Source organism: Antennarius striatus, chromosome 11 (genome assembly GCF_040054535.1).
Source record: "Antennarius striatus isolate MH-2024 chromosome 11, ASM4005453v1, whole genome shotgun sequence".
Classification (NCBI taxonomy): Eukaryota; Metazoa; Chordata; class Actinopteri; order Lophiiformes; family Antennariidae; genus Antennarius; species Antennarius striatus.
Window position 1 is genome coordinate 19,554,528 of NC_090786.1, and position 20,342 is coordinate 19,574,869.

Sequence of the window (20,342 nt, forward strand, 5' to 3'; positions counted from 1 at the left end):
GGCAAAGTGAGGAGTTAGCTGACAATGTCAGTGTCCAACCAGCGCTTCCATGGCCGCACTGGTCATAGTGGTGAGAGCGGCTGAAAGACAAACGTCTGACATTAGAGGAGAAGGTCTGTGAACCCCAGGAACACCAAGAGACCACCAGCAGGACCACCACAGCACCACAGGTCAGGGATGGAGCCCAGGAACCCACACCAGGGGAAGGGGGGTGGGTGGGGTAGGTGGGTTCAGGTCTCAGTGGTTACCTGGGATGACAGTAAGCCAGCCTGAATGGTTGGCCTGGCCTATGTAATTGGAGACTTTACAGATATACTCTCCAGCGTCGTCCTCCGTCACGTTGTTGAGGGTGAGCATCTCCACGTCCGAGCTGTTAATGCCTGAACGCTGAAATACACACACACACACACACACACATACTTGTACATCAGCGTGTAAAATCAAACTACTGAGTGAAATCAAAGAGACGACAAGACATCGTTACTACAGCTGCTGTTTCTGGATCTGCAAGAGAGACCAGGAATCATCACCATGAGACAATATGGACAAGTTCAAATGAAAAAGAACTCTGAAACTCTGAAATTCATCACTGGCAAAACACAAACGCAACAAGAGGAAGGATTCACATCTTAATTAAGAGATGGAATTAAATAGAAGCAACGCAGGAAATTACCTTCAACACTCGGACGAAGGGGTGTCCGTCGGGGCCGTAGCGGCTGCCGTTCTGAGTTATGTGTTTCAGCCACTGGATGTGAGGTTGAGCGTCGCTGTAGACCTTGCAGACGAAGCGGGCGTCCTCTCCGACGTGAACGGTGGTGTTGGCCGGGAGACCGGCCTGGAGAATGGGCCGGTGGGGGGATCGCTCTGTTCGAGAGAGGGGGAAACAGAAAAGTTCAAAAATGTTTCTATTTGAAGACATACGGTGAATATTAAAATAAGAAAAAGACTACAAAAGTAACGTTTCCCAGGAACCTGATGTGTAAAACCGTGTTTCTGCTGCCTCTTTCTAATCAGCATTTAGGGGCAAAACAAAGCAGCATTTATCACTGAAAGCTGTGGAAACAAGCGGAGGAGGACTTTCAGAAAATAGGTTGTGTAAAGTAAAGATAAGTAAGAGTTTAAATAAGATAGTGTGCCGGTCCTGGACAGTGAGACACCTTCATGGCGTCCCCACACTGCTGGCTATCTGCATTCTTTTACGAGCAAACATTTAGCCTGTGAATCCAAACAGAGCAAGACCTGTTGAACAATGCCTCCTTTCAAACACAAGCCAGCCTTCAAAAACACACTGAGGATCCCACCAACCCCCCACTCTGACAGCAAGCATCCACACACGCACTAACACACACACACACACACACACACACACACATGCATATTCAGTCTACACTACACTTGGCCTGGGGTGCTGCATTGCCTTTCCAAAACAAAGCCTAAAGGTAGGTGTAGTGAATTCATTTTGGAATGTGTGTGTGTGTGTGTGTGTGTGTGTGTGTGTGTGTGTGTGTGTGTGTGTGTGTGTGTGTGTGTGTGTGTGTGTGTGTGTGTGTGTGTGTGTGTGTGTGTGTGTGTGTGTGTGTGTGTGTGTGTGTGGCTGAGGGGGATGGTTATGAGTGAGGCTGTGAGCTGAAGGGAGGGGGGGGCTGGTTTTTAAAAGCAGGACTAAAAAGGTAAAAAAGAATTAGACGGGTGAGTGAAGGGTAGAGAAGGGATCAGCGGAGGGAGAGTGTGCAAACTAGGAGGCAAAAACATCTTTCTGAAATCTGTCAGATCAGATGATTCCCTCCCCTCCTTCCTCTCTCCCCCGTCTCTCCTCCTCCTCCTCCTCTCTGCACATTCCCATGTCTCCTTTAGTTTATTCTTTCTTTTCATGCAGCCCTCATTTCATTATTTTATCCTATTTGTCACACCGTCATGATCTTTCCTCAACAGAGAGATGTGATCAGTTTGAGTCTGTGCACAAATACAGTACTCTCAAGCAAAGCTAACAAACACAATATTGTCTGGCTTTACATAGATACACTCATACAGAGTGATTTCTTAATATATTGAAATACAGTCATCCCTCGGCAACCCGCAAATAATGAAATTCTGCAATATTGCGACAAACTATTTATTTATTATTTACGGTAATATAAACATTTATGAACATTCCCCATACTGATATTAAACCACCTTCTATCTGTAATTTAAAAAAAACACATAACATGGTAACATTATCCAAACTCAGAAAACACATCCATCCATCCATCCATCCATTTTCTTGAAGACAAGACGACTGTAATCTTAATAGCGCGGCCTCGACCTCGATGACTGGATGACTGAGAACCAGCACAGACAGTATGCATTTATATTATATTTTGTATACGACAATACATTTAGTGAAATTAATCCAAGACTGGCCCCATCTGCTGTGGCAATAATTTAGTGAACCATTTTAAAATAAAATAAAAAATAAGATAAAAAAAGCATTCAATGGTGTAAGATCCTCTTTGGGCATCTGGGCACACCGGTGCATTGGGTTCTCAAGGGTCCTTAGGGTCAGGGAGGGGTAGAGGCACAGGAAGAGCCCAGCATGGCACAGGATGGCATGGGGTTACCAACAAAGTGTGCATTGCCAATGGGTGCTCTGACTGTGAGAGCCCACGTCTGTTTTGAGTCCTCGTTTGTGTTGGGCTGTCATGTGCGTCAGCTCGTGAACGACCTGCTGCAGCCCCACCAAGAGAGGTCAGACTGAGCCAGAGAGGGCCGGGTTCCTCTCGGGTTTAACGGCTGATCCTACAGGTCATGTGGACAAAAAAAGACTGATAAGAAACCACTCTGTCTCTGTTTCCCTTCTCTTTGTCCCCCTCTCTTCCCTCTGTCCACCCCACTTTATAATGCAGGAGAGTGAAGCAAGAGGTTCCAGGGGCCAATGGCTGTACAGCCAGACAGGGAGGGGGTTTACTGCTTTGCAATAAAACAGAACAAAAAAAAAAAAAAGCAGAAATATGCAGTCTGAAGGAGAGCTTTAGCTAACTCCAGAGGGGGCCAGAGCAGGGGGGCCTCAGTTGGGGAGCATGTGTGTAACAGCGTGTGTCAGTATTTAATCTCCATCTTACTTATTACCATGGAAACACTTATCATAACAGATGTATGTGACTACAGCAGGTCTACTCAGGTCAATGGAGATGGTAAAAATAATTCTTCAGACAGACTTCTAGGGGTGGTGTGTCCTGTGGACTCTGCTCTGCTGCATGCAGCTCTGGGTTCGCTGCCCAGTGGCGACCAGCCTTTGGAGGAAGGACTGATAAGACTGATAAATTTGATCAGTTGTATGAAGGGTTGAGTGAGTCAGCATCAAATTAAGGACAAGGTTGCTGTATGCTCTGACAAAAACACACATTGACCTTTTGTTTAAATACCTGTTCCATTGACGTCCTCCTCTGTCTATTGATTCCGCAAACAGAGCAGAAAAACTTGTTGCTTTCTGCACTCCAAAGGTCGGAGTGAGGGGTGACTGAGCCGGGTATGAACTCACTGAAAAAGTGCCGAGATCAGCATTGTGTGACAGTAATACCGGTTCAAGTCCCCATTACACCTCTGCTAGGTCCCTTCAACTTCTTCTCTAAACACCGTTCCCCATACCTGTCGTGGTACTGATCCATTTTCTGTTCGATGAGTCAAAGCCTGGCATTTCACTAATGAGACACACACTCCTGTCAGCAATTCCCTGAATAAACATTCATTTACTGAAAAGCAGTTCCAGTAAAAAAAAAGTTATGTGAGTAAACTGACCTGTCCAATCAAAAAATGTGAAAAAGATTTTGTTGGGAACATTTTAATTTGAGTGGAGTTAGGAAAGGTCAAACTGCCATTACGGGCAAAACAACCACAAAGAGTCTTCACTGAAAACTGACGATCTGTGCTTCATTAGCTTCCACACACTTGACAACACTCCCTGACTGACACCTACATTCCTCCTCCACTCCGTCTACGTATCTCTCTTGACTCTCTTGAGTGTGTGTTTTGTTACTGACGGTACTGACCTACTACATCCAGGGTGTAGGTGTGGTTGATGGATCCAAACTCGTTCTCCACCAGACAGGTGTAGTTGCCCTTGTCCGACGGCACCACGCTCTCCATGATCAGGGTCCAGTGCTGGCTACGCACCTGAGAGGCAAGGGTTTCTTGTTATGACACACACTCCAACACACAATACACACAAAATGCAAAAAAGTGCAGGAGGTATTAGCATGAAGAGCTAGAGAAAGATGACAGAGGGGATTTGGTAGAGGGGGTAAAATATGACAGTTGTCTGAAAAACAATATTGGGGCTGATGACAGGATTATTCTGGCTGAAGGCCTCCCCCAGCAGCAGAATAATTCATTTAGTTTCTACAAATTTCTACAAATTACATAGATTGTTGAGAAAAATATCCAATTCATGTTATTAGTTTTCTGTAATTTCAGGAGTTCTGAATAATTGAAGTAAATAAAATGGAATCAGATCTAATATGATCTAATATGAAAGCATAAAATGAGGTTTCAAATTGTTCCATGGAATTCTTTTGCCAATCCTTTGTTTGTATGTTGAGTAGTCGGGTTGTGAAGTTATTCAGAATTACTTGTTGAACTATTTTACACTTGCATGGAATCCACAGGTGTGAGCCAACAATAGCGGTTCCCTCTGCACACCCAACAGAGACTGTTGCTTTCTCCTATAGTTCACACAATGGACAGATTGTGCCACAGGGCCGGGCTCAGGTAGAGCTTTTGTCCAGCGTTTGTTGACAATAAGAGAAAAAATGAGTTGCCCACGGTGTGACAGGCATATGACAGCTGGGCTCTATGCTCATTGTTGAGCCGAGGCTGTTTTTGTCCGTGCTGAAATGAGCCTGCTGAAAGCTAAAGGAACGCACCATTAGCTGCTAACTTTCCTTGTAGGAAAATGTAGGAAAATGCTTTTCCTGATCAAGCAACAATCATTGACTTAAGAACATCGGACTCATTCAGCACCAATGGATATTTGCAAAAGTTTATCTCATGAAAGTATGTTAAAACTGCCACTCCACCATGTCTATCTATATAAAATAATTCTACTTATTGTGGGAGAAGCAGACGGGAATTTGGAATCAAAAAGAAATGTTTATTGAAATCTAAATAAACTCAATCACAGAGAAGGAATTCTTTACTAGTTGGAGTTGGTTTCAGGATTTTTTTTATACAATGAAGAAATAAAATGGGATCACGCTAGCTTCAGCTTCCCATGACATAGGGAATCAGGAATTTTCAGCATGCATAAATCAACTCGGACTGTTTATTTCTCAGCAAGAGACAATTTTACAAGTTAAACAAAGTTCTTTTGTTGAAATTAATTGTGTATTACAATTCCTCCTCTTTGCAGCCTACCACTGACACGGTAATAAAAAGACAACCGCAAAAATTACATTTACCTTCCAAAAACTAGAGAAATAATTGACGTCTCTTTATAATTTACATCGGTTTGCATTTCATCATGCACACAAAAGCTGCAACGCACATAACGCTTCTACAGTGAAAACTAAGGAACAGTGTTGTGCATCGCATTTCACAACAACACAATCACATGCTACAACCACACACTGGTGTCTGACCAAAGCCAGTGGGACCTGTTCACCCTGATTGAGTTACCTCGGTGTTCTCAAATCATTTCAACCCTGACGCTACCTGCTTCCTCTATACGTTACCGTCTGGGGGGCATTTAATCCCAATTCTGGGCTGGTTTCTAATTTCTAATTGTTAGGGGGTTAAAGAAACATTCCAAGTTGCAGTGAGAGGCTCTGCAGAGTATCCTTGAGATGGGAGGTGCATGGATGAGCAATTCCAATTTCACACCATAAACCCTGCCTCTGTTTCCTCTGTCTCCTCCCAACTATCCAGTGGAGGGCGAAAATGGGGGTGAAAGGACGGAGAAGGACCGGAAACGATGTTTGATGCGTCATGGAAATGTATTCAAACGCTGTGGCACAATTGAAGAGAATCATGAGATTCACAGTAAAATTACTGCAAATTAGGATTACTGCTCATCCTTACCTTATACCCCCCCATGCGGTCCTCTTGGCGGAACGGCCTGCTGTTCTTCAGCCAGCGCAGTTTAGGCCGGGGGTTGCCTCCCGCGGCGCAGCGGAACTTGACAGTGTTGGCAGCTGGCACCGCATGCAGCTTCTTCTCCATTTTTGCTGACGAAATCCAATACGGAGCGCCTACAAGCAGAACAGTTGGTGTTCAGTCAGGGGGGAGACGTCCTGATCGCGGCCTCAGCAGTAACTGTGTGGCTTCAGGGACTCTGACTGGCTGAGGCAAAAAGACATGGAAATGTGGCAGCAAAGGGGCCAAAATAACACCGATTGACCAGTCATCTGCATAACGCACTGTTAAATCAACACAAACACATACACACACACACACACACACACACACACACAAGGCGTTACCAACAGGGTAACTGGACCATCACGTTCAATTTCATTTCACTGCACTTAGCAGCTTTTTTTTCCCCCTCTTCTACTTCCTGTAATTGCATTTTCTCCACCGTATAGCTGCCTGTAGCTCGGATTGATACGGACACGAGGCCACATCACACTCTGATGATCACTATTTGCAGTCAGGTGAGAAAATGACTGTCAGGTTTAATGAAAGGACTTGTGAATTCTCATTTTTTGTTGCCAAATCATCAACGTTTCTCCTCCCAGAAGTTATCACCTTTCTTATGTTTTGTCCTCTTCCTGGTTTCCTGGGTTTTCTCACAATTTTTTGTCACTCAGAGAGCCGTGCTTTTCCTCTGAGCCTCTCTATCCAACTCTTTCCCTCTGCACCTGGGATCGTGATTGACTAAGCATATGGTGTTCAGAGGGGGAAGAGAAACTCAAAGTCAAGCAACAGTCCAAACATTCTTCCACACCATCACTTCCTCTCCAAACAGCAGGAGTAGAAGCAATAGAGGGAATACCCACAGATAAGACCACAACTGACTTTAATGACCTTAAAGTATGAGTTAACGTCCCAAGAGAATATCTGCTTCCAGCGCCCTCCCTCCACTCTCTTCCCCGCCTGTCCAATCTGCATACTATCAGACACCTCCCATCATTTTGTCTGGCAAGCACAACCGGACAAGTCACACATACTTGACTAGTAAAGTCAGTAAACACTGCTCTTCCTTTTTGAATGGACACTAGTCCAAAGTGGCCCAAAAATAATCAGTCACTCTCACTATCAGTGCTTCTCTTCTGGACTCTTCTCTTCTCATTCCTCTGCACGTCTCTTCATTTACTTTCCCTGTCATCGCTCCACGCATTCAGACGCAGAGAGATTAGGTGGAGACGGCGACCCCCCCCCCTCAAATGACCTGTGACCCCCAAACTGGCAACCCCGGGTCAGAGGATGAGGTTGGGACATGAAAGGTAAGCGGCGCCGTTTCCCATGTTCTCCATCCGGATGGGGAAGAACTTCAAACGATGTGACCTTCAGCCCTCTCTCCTGATGAAGTCCAACTCTCACTGCCATGGGGTGCAACCCCCCCCAAAAGCCCTTGCGCATCCGGATCATCACTCACGGCTGTTTATGCTAAGCTGGCCTGGGGTGAACTGAGGTTATCTAACATTCTGAGTCAAGAGTTTTTATTTTTTTTCTCTCCAAGAGCAAAAATCCATCAGCGAACCGGAGCAGCGTGTCAGTACTGAAAGTATTTCTGCTTAAGCTGTGACATCCTGCTCTTTACTGCATCTCTGTTCAAGACCAACAAAGCAACACTGTACACTGGATTGTCGCATTCATTGTTGGGGAATCCGTGATGTGAGGACTTACTAATGCAAACTAATGCAGTTTTAAACAAGCTCTTCATGATGAAATAGCTAATCCACACAGCTTTTCCCATCGAGTGCCTCCTACTTGAAACCACTGAAAAATAAAAACCACTGAAATCGTGTGATCAGAAATTGATCAAACTCTGGGAGAGAATTCACAGTTGATGGAGAAGTCCATTACCCATAATGTCCGTTGTGGCTATAGACCGCTTGCTGAATGTAATGACTTTGTCCTCATGTTCCATTTTTCTTATAAATTAACATTATTCTCCAAATGACTTTGTTTTTCTAAACAAATTTCTTTCAAAAATCGGCAGACTTTTTGAAGAAGCGAGTCTCCATTCTGAAACTTTCTCTTTCAACATAATGTCAGTGGAAGATTAAACATTTCAATCAAAAGCTGTTTTTCTCTGGGCTGTGACTGATTTGAATTTCTGTCTCCAATTTTATTTATCACTTTAATTCAGCTTGTGATTGATTCTTCCATGAAGTGTGAAGCTTTAACTTAGGGACGACTCGGTAACAATGAGCGATGGTGACTATAAAGTCATCAACAGGACGGTCACGGAATGCAGAACACGAAGCTCCACGTGACGCTTCATGACATCACTGCCGCCCCTTCATCCTCCACCTTCCACAGGACCCTTCCATGTCTCCTCCAATAACAACGCTCCTTGCCAATGACGGACACTCACTTTTTCAGCCTGTCACACATTTGTGTTGTTCAGTCTTTTATGCAAGGTCAAATCAAACTGCTTTGTTTTGTAGTGGGGAAAAAAAAAGAATATAAAGCTACACCCAGCTCTCCCTGCTCTCATTCCCTCCCACGCCTACACGCACCCTCCTCCCTCACTCCAGTCCTTGGCCTGAGGCCAAGGCTCCACGCCATCAAAGAAGGGGCTGGTACTGATCCAACAACACCCCCCCCTTTTGCCCGCCCCCTTTTCCCTCATCTCTTCTTCTCGCTTTCTTTTAAAAACAATCTCGCTTTTGAAATTTCAGAAACACACACAGTGAGAAAATGCGACTGTAGAGCCAAGACAGCTTTCCATTTGTTTTCTAACAGCTTCATACCCCCAGACCGGCTGGATCTCTGCCCCTCTCCCCCGACTTTTTTTCCTCTTGCTGAGTTCTCCTATATTTAATGGATTTCAGGCAATTACAGTCATCGCAAAAGTAATGGAGGACTCACAGTGGGAGGCAACGTGTGTGGAGAATTTTAACAAGATGTTGAAACCCTCATCTGTATTTCAATGAATATATGTGTATGCAAACACATGCAAGTGTTCCTGTGGCTCCATAAATACATTACTACTCCAGGTACTACAACACCATGCAGATAAACAAGGGTAAAAACTTTCTCTCTCACTCACGCTGACACACACACACACACACACACACACACACACACACACACACACACACAAAGGCCCACCAGGTGGGTAACTGGTTCCATATGGACGTCTTCCTTAATGGATGAGCCCAGCTGACTAGTGAGCAGGGTGGCTCTACGAGGGCCCGACTACCTGAGGGACCCCAGATTAAGGAATGTCAGGAATCTCTGCATTCCCAGGAAAAACAGTACGATGCACACTCCCCTCCTAAAGTGTAGGCCTAATTAGGAATCCTAAAGTAGAAAATAAAAGAGATGATGGTGCAAAGCAGAGCTGGCATTTCTAACAGATGTCTCCTCCCAATCTATAAAGAATAGGGAGGCACAATTTTCTCCATTTAGTCATAATCACACAATCTGAAACTTGCTAATAAGCTCTGACAAAGCTAAGTGGATTATTTCACTCAGTGAGTAAGTCTTTGTAAGTGCTGGGCGTTCCAGATTTAATTTAGACCCACCGTCGTTATTTTTGTAAAACCAAGAGGCGGATTAAAACAAAAAAAGGAATATAAGATTTTTAATCTTTCTAAATGAGGAGATAATATCTTCATTTTAGGGAAATCATTGAATGGTTGCTGGTTGTTGTTCTCTGACACCTAAAAAAAAAGGCAAATCTTTCTGTCAACATGCATTTTTAACAGAAAAGATTGTCGGGGAAAAGTACCACCGGCTTTCTAATGTCAACATGCCTTGCTCAAAGGTACTACATCTATGGGTGAGTTGGTAGCACATCGTCAACTCAGTCGTCCCTTGTTTAGGTCCTCCCATACTCACTTATCTGTTCTCCATCTGCCCCAGTGTCTTCCGATCGTTCTGTATCATCCTCATCATCCCCCGACGATATGGCATCTGCACAGAGTAACCACGGTTACTACCACCCTGTCGCAACCCTCGTACTCACATGCACTAAACTGTGAGGAAAAGCTGACGCAGTCACTCGGCAACAAATTTGCAGACACAAATTTGGACTTGAAATGTCGGAGTGACACCTTTTTCTCATACATCTGGTTGCATGGTGCTTGTATATGCACACACACACACACACACACATGCACGCAAACACACACGCTACACAAATCCAGACTAATCCTCTCCAGTCTGCTCCATGGCCACTTCCTGACTCCTAGCTCTTTCCACCTCTGAACTGAAGGCTCCGCCCATCCTGACCTGACTCCTCCCTGACTCACCTGTGACATTCACTATGAAGCAGACCGTGTCTTTGCCCACACTGGTGCAGGTGTACAGTCCTGAATCCTTGGACGTGGTGTCACGGATCTGCAGCACCTCCTGCTCTATCAGCGTGCGGTTGTTGGTGCCCAGAGAGCTGCCGTCTTTGGTCCAGGTGATGGTCCCCGTCACCGGGAGAGGGCAGCTCAGCTTCAGCACCTCCCCCGGGTGCACTGAGCACACCGTGGGTTTAGAAATTTGGTATTTGTTCGATGCCTCTGCAGAGTGAATGGGAAGAGGAGGGCAGAGTGGAGGAGGAAGAGGGTGTACGAGGAGGAAAGACAGGTGGGAGAGGAAGAAACAAGCCATAGTTTAAGAAACGAAAACACCATATAAACCCCAACGGATGCACGTTTCATTAACTTATGCAGGAGGAGCGATACAGAAAGGAGGAGGCCTGTTGCTGTTTTTTTAACTGTTGCACCAACTTGTCATTTCCACAAACTCAGTTAGTCGTTTTGAAACAAAGCCCTTGGAAAACACCATTATTCTGTTATCAAGTTGTGCAGCATGACTGGCGTTTATAGATAAAGAAACATGCAGATGTGGCCGGAGCAGCATTTGTAAAGCAAAACAAAAACCAAAAAAACAAGTGATGCTTTGTGAGCATGTGAGAATTTTGGACATCACTGTGTCCTACCCATCCGCTTTATCACAGAGGCCAAGCAGCCAGTGGTTGTAGGTGAGTAGCAGCAGCACAGACAGATCTCTGCAGTCTAAATAAAGGCAATAAAACTCCAGCATGTCTGCCCGTTAGAAAGGAAAGCAGCCAGAAAGGTCCAGGACAGAAGCGGTTGCCAGACAGGGGAAGGGAGAATGAGGGTGGGGGCACTGAATATTGGTCTCTCTTTTTCTCTTAAATGTACACCTAAGCCTAACAAAGGTCACCTGGCAGCAGCCTGACTCTTCTGTTTTCCATCTCTTGGTTCCTGTCCTTCATAAACCAGCCATGGAGGATCTATAACCCCCCTGATCTGGATCTGCTGGCCAAAGGCAGACAGCTAAGAAACTCTGCATGACTCCAGAGTGAATAAAACCTTCACTTCTGGGATGAAATCCAAGTCAGCGTGTGAGTGCATGTGCGTACACGGCGTCCTCTGACTCGTACAACTGCGCGGACAGAACAATGTGAATGTCTAACGTAAAAAAGGGGATTTAAAGTGTCTGTTTCTGAGCCTGCTCTTCAACAGCCACGTAAACGCTTCACTCCAACTGCATGTTGGGCAAAAAAAAAAGGGGGGGGGAGAACCTGCCTGAAATATGGCATCACAGCCCCATCCAGTCACCCCAAGACACCAACAAACATACGCATGAACAGATTCACTGATATATAAACATGTGCATTCACACTGAGATGGATCCCGATATGTTTGGCATTAGAATCACTTGCAGGAAAACACCGAAAGGTTTTTATGACTGTGGTAAAAAAAATGTCCAAAAATTGTAATTTTCCTCAAAGTTAGCTGAAGGATGGAGGCAAACCAGAGAGGAATTAAAGGATTTAATCGTAGCGACGATGGGAAAGCACAGGGAAACAGCAGCGATGAAGGTATACCTTGTTTCTGGCTGAATTCTAATAGGTATAATTATAGAGGAAGGGATACTCCCAGCTTTTCCTGCACCTAAATATACCTTTTCAACAACATTCCATCCCAATTACGTGCATGTGTTAAATGTGTAGGATACACACACACACACACACACACACACACACACACACACACACTCGCCCCAACAGGAAGAGAAAGTCATCGCACCACAATGCCCTCCTGGAGGAGTGTACCCGCCTCACAACGCTGCCTTTGGGCAGGTAGACACACAGGTGCACTTCCTGTATTGTTCTTCTCTCCCACTTTTCCTTTGATACAGGAATAATTAACAACTCCACCCCCTTGCCCCCCCCCCCCCCCCCCCCAGGCTGAAGGTGTGACCTGATAAAAGGTGGAGCTGTGATGCGGACTAGCAGGAGCTGTCTCCACCACGTTTAGGACATTGTTTACCAGACCTCGGGCCGCGGCCCTCGTGTTGATGTTATTAGAGCCGTCAGCTTCTCCTTCGTTGTCAGCTGTAGGAGTTTAGTCATTCAGCGTTACCATGACAACAGTACACACAGCAGAGCAGTTATCTGATGGGTAGGAGGCATGGAGGACTTCAAGCTGGAGGAGCCCCCCCCCAAGAGATTTAAGGAGCAATGCAACGCAACAACTGGAAAACACACGCGCACACACACACACACACACACACACATACAGAGAGGAGAGGAGAGGAGAGGAGAGGAGAGGAGAGGAGAGGAGAGGAGAGGAGAGGAGAGGAGAGGAGAGGAGAGGAGAGGAGAGGAGAGGAGAGGAGAGGAGAGGAGAGGAGAGGAGAGGAAAGGAAAGGAAAGGAAAGGAAAGGAAAGGAAAGGAAAGGAAAGGAAAGGAAAGGAAAGGAAAGGACTCATTCCCTGAAGCAGCATCGGATAAAGTGAAAACACACTGGTTCTTTCTGCAGTGATCGATTTCTTATCTCTGCTGTCCCCATATGTTCCCCTCCATCATCTCCTCCTGTTGCTTCTCCTTCATTTCCCTCCTTCCCTTCAGCTGTGACCTCTCCTTCCCAATTTCCACACCTTTACTCCCCCCACTCGCTCTGCTGACCCTGCTGACCTGACCCTGACCCCTACCAAACCTGTCGACACCTCCAGCCTGTCTGACCGTCCGTGGGAACCTGTGTCTTGTACACACACACACACACACACACACACACACACACACACACACACACACACACACACACACACACACACACACACACACACACACACACACACACAGGGCACAATAGGAGAGGTCAGGGATCTACGCTGAGCTGAAAAGCTAAAATACGTCAGTGCAGGTTTTTTATCTCTGAGAAGTTTCATCCCACTCTGCACCATGTGGGGGAGGGGGGTTCTATCTTTTTCTCAGTTTCTATCAAACCTCTATCTCTTCTTCCCTCCCCCATCATCACCATCATTTTGCATCTCTTCTCCTGAAGTACTTCTCCATTTCAAAACCAATCCCTCTGTGTCTCTGACAGCCATTAGGAGTGTGTAACGGGTGGAATAGGTTCAGGTACGTTCCTCTCCTCGTCTCTTCACCCTCATTTTTTGCTGTACGTGCCGTCAATAATTAGTTCTGCAGCCTGACTGTGTGCAATCTTCCCACAGAGCACCCCCCCTTGATGTATCTGCTGGTCCATCCGTCCCTCTCTCTGTTCCAGCGGTGGGCTGGCGAAGCGTCGATTTAAATGATCTTATGTTTTTCTACCGATTCACAGGAGGCTGAACCTCCTCTATAGGGGAAATGTAATGACTGCCATCTCAGAGGCATGCAGATCAAAACACACACACACACACACACACACACACACACACACACACACACACACACACACACACACACACACTACCACATTACATTATCTCTGCTCTCCTTCTTATCCCTCCTTCTTTCCTTTCCTCTTCGCTCTGCATCCTGCTCACACAGACAAATCCCAGGACTTCTCCCCCCTGATTGTCTTTCCCTCTTTTCTGACGTCCTTTCACATTCAAATTTCTCTTCAGCTTCTTTTTTTATGACAAAGGAGAAAACTCCATGAACCGGCTCCTGCAGGCGTCCATGGCAACGGCCCCTCCAGTTCACCCCCATCCTCCCTACTCTCATCAAGGCATTCCTTGAGCCCCCATCTGACCCGCTGGCCACCCCTTATCTTCCAAATCCTCTTAGGGGGGACGGCACTAGTGACCTCAGACTAGATCCTCCCTCTCAAGATTAATCTTGAGAATTCAATATTAAGCTAGTAGAATGTTTCAGCCCAGCTGCAGCTCAGCTTCATCAGCTTCAGGGACTGTCAATAAATGATCATTACCACCATCACAACTTCCAAACGCCCAGCTTTACATCACCAACAGTTCTTTTTGGTTAAGTCAAAATTTAATGACACATGAAGGCTGATTTAAGGCTACAAAACAAATTTAAATTTTTAAGAATTACAATTACAGTATTTTCCGCACTATAAGGCGCACCTAAAAGCCTTAGATTTTCTCAAAAACCATGTGTGCCTTATAATCCAGAGTGCCTTATATGTGAATTTTGTTTAGATAGGCCAATCACTGAAGGTGTGCCTTATAATCCAGTGGCCTTATAGTGCGGAAAATACTGTAATCTAAAACGTATACAGTGATTGCAGGTATTACCTGGTTAACATGCATCATTATTATAAAGGGAAAAATGCATGCGTGTGATTGATTGACTAACAAAAACTAGAGTGTGCGTTCTTCATTTCCCTTCGGGGATTATAACAGTATAATAAAATAATTTTTAAAAAGATGTTTTACTTAGTTTGGCCAAAAAAAAAGACATTTAAGGAACTTGTAGGTAGCAGCTCAGCCTCTTATCACACAGGTGTGCGACTGAGCGGTGGAGCGACGGCGTATGTTCTGGCACATCAGCTAAGGCAAATAACAGTCCACAAACACACACACACACACACACACAGCACTGGGCAACAGCAGCCTAATAAAGCTATTGTGTCAAGGCCATATATTCAGCCCAACTGCCCCCCCCCCCAGTCACACCACCGGCCAACACACTTGCATGTGTTTGGAGTTCAGCTCCATTGCCACCGTCACACGCGGACAGACTCCGTGTCATTAACGGGACAGCTGACACTTTTACACTTTTACAACCAATCCTCCTACTGTGTGGATAGCGTGCTATTTACCGACGGGCAGCGAATGCATCTCCTTCATACGCCTGCATTCACATACAGAGACAACAAATACACACTTTAAAAATTAACAAAGTAAAGAACGCTTCTTCTGCTTTATAATTTAAATAAGAGAAGAATCCATGCATCAAATCAGTGTCACCGGGCTTCTTCTTTTGTGGTTTCATGCATGAGTACACTGTCACATAATACAGTGTTTATTTATTAAAGCCACACAATCGCTTTGGAGACTTTGCCTCCACGCTGATCAGAGTATTTCTGGCGGGGGGGGGGGGTGAACCAAAGCGGAGCCAAAAGTATGAGTGAACGTTTGTCTGTGGGATTCACATTCAGCCTGCATCGCAATACGCCAAGTGTCACACTTATTCCTGAACTACATGCAAGAGAACACCAGTGTTAAACGTGTGTATGCCCACACACACACACACACACACACACACACACACACACACACACACACACACACACACACACACACACACACACAAACAACTCTTGTGTCTGTTACCACTAGGTCTGCTGTGGAGACTTCTACTATTACAGCAGCCACAGGTAAACAAACTGGGGGGGGGCAGCGTGGGCGTGGACACGAGCTCTGCAGAGACAGCATTGATATGCAATCTAATGAATACTGATCCCACACAGGGCAGCGGTGGGGTCGTAGCTGCAGGCCGCTGACGGCTGGGGGGGGGGGTTCTAGTCAATCTGTCTCTCTGGCATGTACACCCTACAGGTGACCCCCGTGCAGCCCCCCGCCCTCAGCGGCCTACAAAGCCTTGTTGGCCATGTATAGAAAAGCAAGCCTGCTTCTTTCATCTCTCATCATATGACCCCCCTCACCCCCCCCATTTAACCTCCGATCACATGACTCCACCTCGGCGCAAAATGTCAACATCAAATATGCACAAATCCTCTTAAACTGTTTGACTGTGTCCTCTCTAGCTTAATGTCCGGGGACACGGGGCGGGGGGGGGGCCCCTCGTGGAGCCGGACCGTCTGCGACTAGAACACTCAAACGTCAACCGGAGAGCGCCAGCGACCTCTCGTCTAGGAGCGATAGCGGGGGCCTTAGGGTAAAAGGGGGAGACAAGATACAGAACGTGTGTGTGTGTGTGGGGGGGGGGGTAATTAGCTTCAAAACGTGACGCTCTGTTTTGAGCTAATGTACTACTAGAATGATGATTAAAGGCCAGGAACAAAAGGCTTCCATCAAAAAGAACTCTAATTATCTGAGCGGACTGGGGACAGAGGTCGCGGTGTGAACGACCCGGGGCTGCCGTCCACAGACGCACTAGTTTTCTTAATCTGTCAGCAAAAATACATAGTTTGTAAAAAAGTTTCACTCCACAAATGAACACAGACGGTTGTGATGCATTCTGCATCCTAATTTCTTCCTTTCCCCCCTCCCCTCTCAGTGCTTCTTTTCAGGCACGCAGGGCATGAGAGCAATGCCAGCATAAACAGTGTCCCACCCTCTCTTACAGATCTGCCTTGTCCTCCCACATGGGGGTCACAAACCTGCTTTTTAACACTCTGATATTACACACATTGGCAAAGGAAGTGCAACACACATACTGGACTGATTTTATCAATGTTTAGATGTGTAAAAAAAAAAATTTTCTCTGGCAAAAGTTTCAAACGCTACATCTGAAACAGTAAAAAAAAGTCGAAGCAGAAAATTTGTTTTTTATACTTTTGGTTGTTTGAATGACTGAAACGGTAGAATCTAAATATTCCTCATTTGAGATTTTTACATTTTATGATAAGAACAATAACTGTATTGAAGCGATGTGTGAATGAACCACCTCACTGGTGGTTGACAGACCTATACCTGCCCTCTAACAGCAAACCACACAAATGGTCAACCCGCTCCTCCACCCCCCAGGTCCCCTCTGCGTCTTACCTTCGGGTTCCAGAGTGGCCTCCTCCTCTTTGGTGGCGGTGAGGGGAGGACGCGCCACGCTGACGGTCAGCAGCGACAGCAGGACAGCAGCCAACAGCCAGGCCCACGAGGCCATCCCGTTAGTTGGGGTCAGAGCTCCCCATACCCCCCTTCTCCACCTCCCCCTGGACACTGATCCCATCTGAGGGGGTCCACCCAACCATCAACTGCTGTCTGGATGGCCTGTCACTCAGTGGAATTCACCCAACTACCTGGGCTGAGAGGTGAAAGAGGGGAAAGAGGGAGGAAGAGGAAAGGATGTTGAAGTGGTGACAGGGGAAGACAAAAAAGAGTCGGATGCTTTAAATGAGGAGTTTTTCATTAATATTATTCCAATTTCTTCACTTATTGAGTCAGAAAAAAAATGACAACATCACACAGACAGTGGGTGTTTCAAAATGCTGTCAAACAAGCCTTGCCACAGACATACCAAAGCTGTGAAGCAGCAACAAATGAGCACACGGCCAACCTGCATCTGCCTTTACGCACAGTCTACAATTATATTCACTGATAGGCACTCACGAAACAAATCCGGATACAGCTCAGTTTGTAAGTCTCACAGTCAAAAAGAGTGAATAAATCTGAGTCACAAAAATACGACTTCAATAAAGTTTCACACAATCTGAGGAAAACTGCAACATCTGCATCATTTTGCAAAAAGCGTCTTTGAATAAATAAAATACGTGCTTTACTTTAGTCCATAATATGATTGTCGAACATCCCAGTCTGCGGACAGGCAGCATCAGCCAATTTCATTCTGTTGGAGATGCTTTGTTACCGTGCGCAACAGATGCGCCAAACCTGTTGCCCTGCGCTGCTGCATGGGTGTTGTTTATATTCATTAGTGTGTCTTATTGCATCTCCACGACTTAATTACGAAGCCTAAGCTTTAACTGAAACGCAATCTTGCAATATTGGTGTACAAACCCAATCTGTTTGGCTAGACATCTGCAGCTCGAACGTGCCGGAGTGTCTCAGGAGGTTTGGTGAAGTCACGCTTCCCTGCGCCCTTTCTGCTCCAGCTGGACGCACCGCAAAGACACGCGAAGTTTGACTTTTACAGAACAAATGCGAAAATGTGCGGTCTGATCCATCCCTATGTGGGATGTGATGGACGGTGCGCTTGCTGACGGGTTGGATCCACACATTTATTCTGACACCTCGACTTGATCAGAGAAATGAACTCATCTGATTTCAGTAATGAAGACGAACAATGGCGCACATTTAAAGATCAACCAAGATTTTTTTTTTTTTTGCAATGAATTGAAAAGCAATCGTATCACCAAACTATTACCAACCAGACTCACTCCCATCATTTTACACAAATTAAAAGTGTGACAGGTCTAGGGAAAATTAAACACAACTGGATTGTCCAATAAAAACACACCCACTCCAAACAAAGTTCACAAAAACACCCAAAACTAAACATAAAGATTCCATCTAATTAAGTCTTTACTTTAAAAAATAAGCTTCTTTTAGCATGTTCCTGGCGCAGAACTTTGCTCCACACATGACCGACGCAGCCTTTATTTAAACCAGCCTTTGAATGATTTGTTTTTTTGTACTGATTGAATTCCCATTGAAATTCAAATCATTTGGCTTTTCCACAATAGCAACTCATTTGGAGCTGCCGGTGATTTAGGGCTCCGACACCAAGGAGTGAAAAAACAACTGTGGTCACGGGATAATTGGAACCATAAATGCAACGTAGAAAATTAAGCTAAGTAATAAATAACCAGGACACTTGTTAATGGGCCCTAAAGTGATGATGCAAGGTGCCGCGGACTTCATCGGTGTCTAAAATAAACAAGAACAGATAATTATCATCACTGACGGATGGAGAAAACGTGCAAATAACACAAAATGCATGTTTTTAGGAAGTAAATTGAACAAAACCCTAATCATAAGCTTTTTTTTATTTTAAATAATGCACATTATACAGATTTCCAAAAAAGTTTATAGTGGGGATTCTTGATTTAAAAAAAAGAGCAACTATAAGTATCAAAATAGTTAATGCACCAAAAAGCGCAACGCAGTTCTACTTTTACGCATCACGTACGTCGAGACGCACGAAAACTTGACAGTCGAATATGTGAAGAACCTTTGGAAGTAAAGCAGAGAGAACTTACCGGGAGGAATAAAATCGTGGAGATGAGGCATGCACAGATGAGGGAGCAGAGAGCATGAACTGAATCCAGAGGGAGGAATGCCTCCAACTCCACAATGCACCAAAAAATCGGTGAGGCGCTGCCTTTTTCAGTTTACTATTCCACAATCTGTCGGCATCAGCTCAGATCAGATGATATATTCCACATCCGACTGGGACCGTATGCCGATGCCATGCAAAGAAATCCGAATATTCACTCGTTATCCGTCAAAAACAGCTCGTAAACCCATACCGCTGTCCCCCTAGAAACTTTCCTCCCCCGTCACCAAGTTTCTTTTCGGGCGCAAAACATTGCCCAAGTGTTCCCGCAAGCGCACTTGTCTAGTAAATAGAAAGTTTGCTGTAAAGAAAAGGTGTTACGGGCTTTACAAGGTGGAAGAGAATAGCTGTCCGATGCAAAGTGTCATAAAATCCATCAGCGTGCATTCCCCTGGTGAAACGAGCGTCTTTCGCCTCTCTCTTCCTCCACCGACAGCCTTCGATCTGCTTCTCAGACGCTTTGTCAGATTTACTAGATTTTTTCCCCCTCCTCCTTACGTCTCCACACACTGCCCTCCTCCTTCACTATAGTGGGTGTCATTCCCTCACAAGCACCCCTCGTGTAATTTGAGCCGCTTCCTGGCCGCAGTGCCTTTGGGCCCTGCCTTCCTCCGCCCATCAGACTGCAGCGCTGCCTGCCATCCAGCCAGCGCCGCGCTCGGCGCGCACGAACCGGGTCCAACGGGAGAGTCCCGGCGCCGCTGCGGAGCAGCCTGACCGCCGAAACAACGCCTCTCAGTGGCCACAAACAGGAGGAGGCCGACACAAACAGACGAGCAACGCGTCAACACAGAACACTGGACTACATTTAGAGGATGCAGCAATGGAAAGATGATTACTGTATCATCCTTTTGTAAATCTAGACAAGAAACATCAAAATGTAAAAGCAACTGTTTAAAAAAAGGAGGCTCTGAAGTATCTTCAGCAAATTGGATTTTCTGGTTTTGCTTAGAAAATAGATGATCAGATGACAAATAGTGACATTATATAAAGAATTAG

The 20,342-nt window shown here is 45.6% G+C and overlaps 1 protein-coding gene across 2 annotated transcripts in view; it reads right to left on the bottom strand.

Moving 5' to 3' along the window:
* Positions 1–19,853, bottom strand: part of fgfr2 (fibroblast growth factor receptor 2) — a 36,154-nt gene extending 16,301 nt beyond the window's left edge. The window contains exons 1-8 of one of the 2 annotated variants that reach the window (XM_068328240.1): positions 19,267–19,853; positions 17,099–17,354; positions 10,404–10,661; positions 9,991–10,065; positions 6,055–6,224; positions 4,029–4,152; positions 674–864; positions 249–387 (exon numbers count right to left, since the gene is read on the bottom strand). In XM_068328240.1, the coding sequence (XP_068184341.1) occupies positions 249–387; positions 674–864; positions 4,029–4,152; positions 6,055–6,224; positions 9,991–10,065; positions 10,404–10,661; positions 17,099–17,279 (1,138 nt within the window). In that variant the 5' untranslated portion in view covers positions 17,280–17,354; positions 19,267–19,853. The remainder of the gene's footprint in view (positions 1–248; positions 388–673; positions 865–4,028; positions 4,153–6,054; positions 6,225–9,990; positions 10,066–10,403; positions 10,662–17,098; positions 17,355–19,266) is intronic. The other variant, XM_068328239.1, reaches the window with a different exon arrangement.
* Between the last annotated feature and the right edge of the window lie 489 nt (positions 19,854–20,342).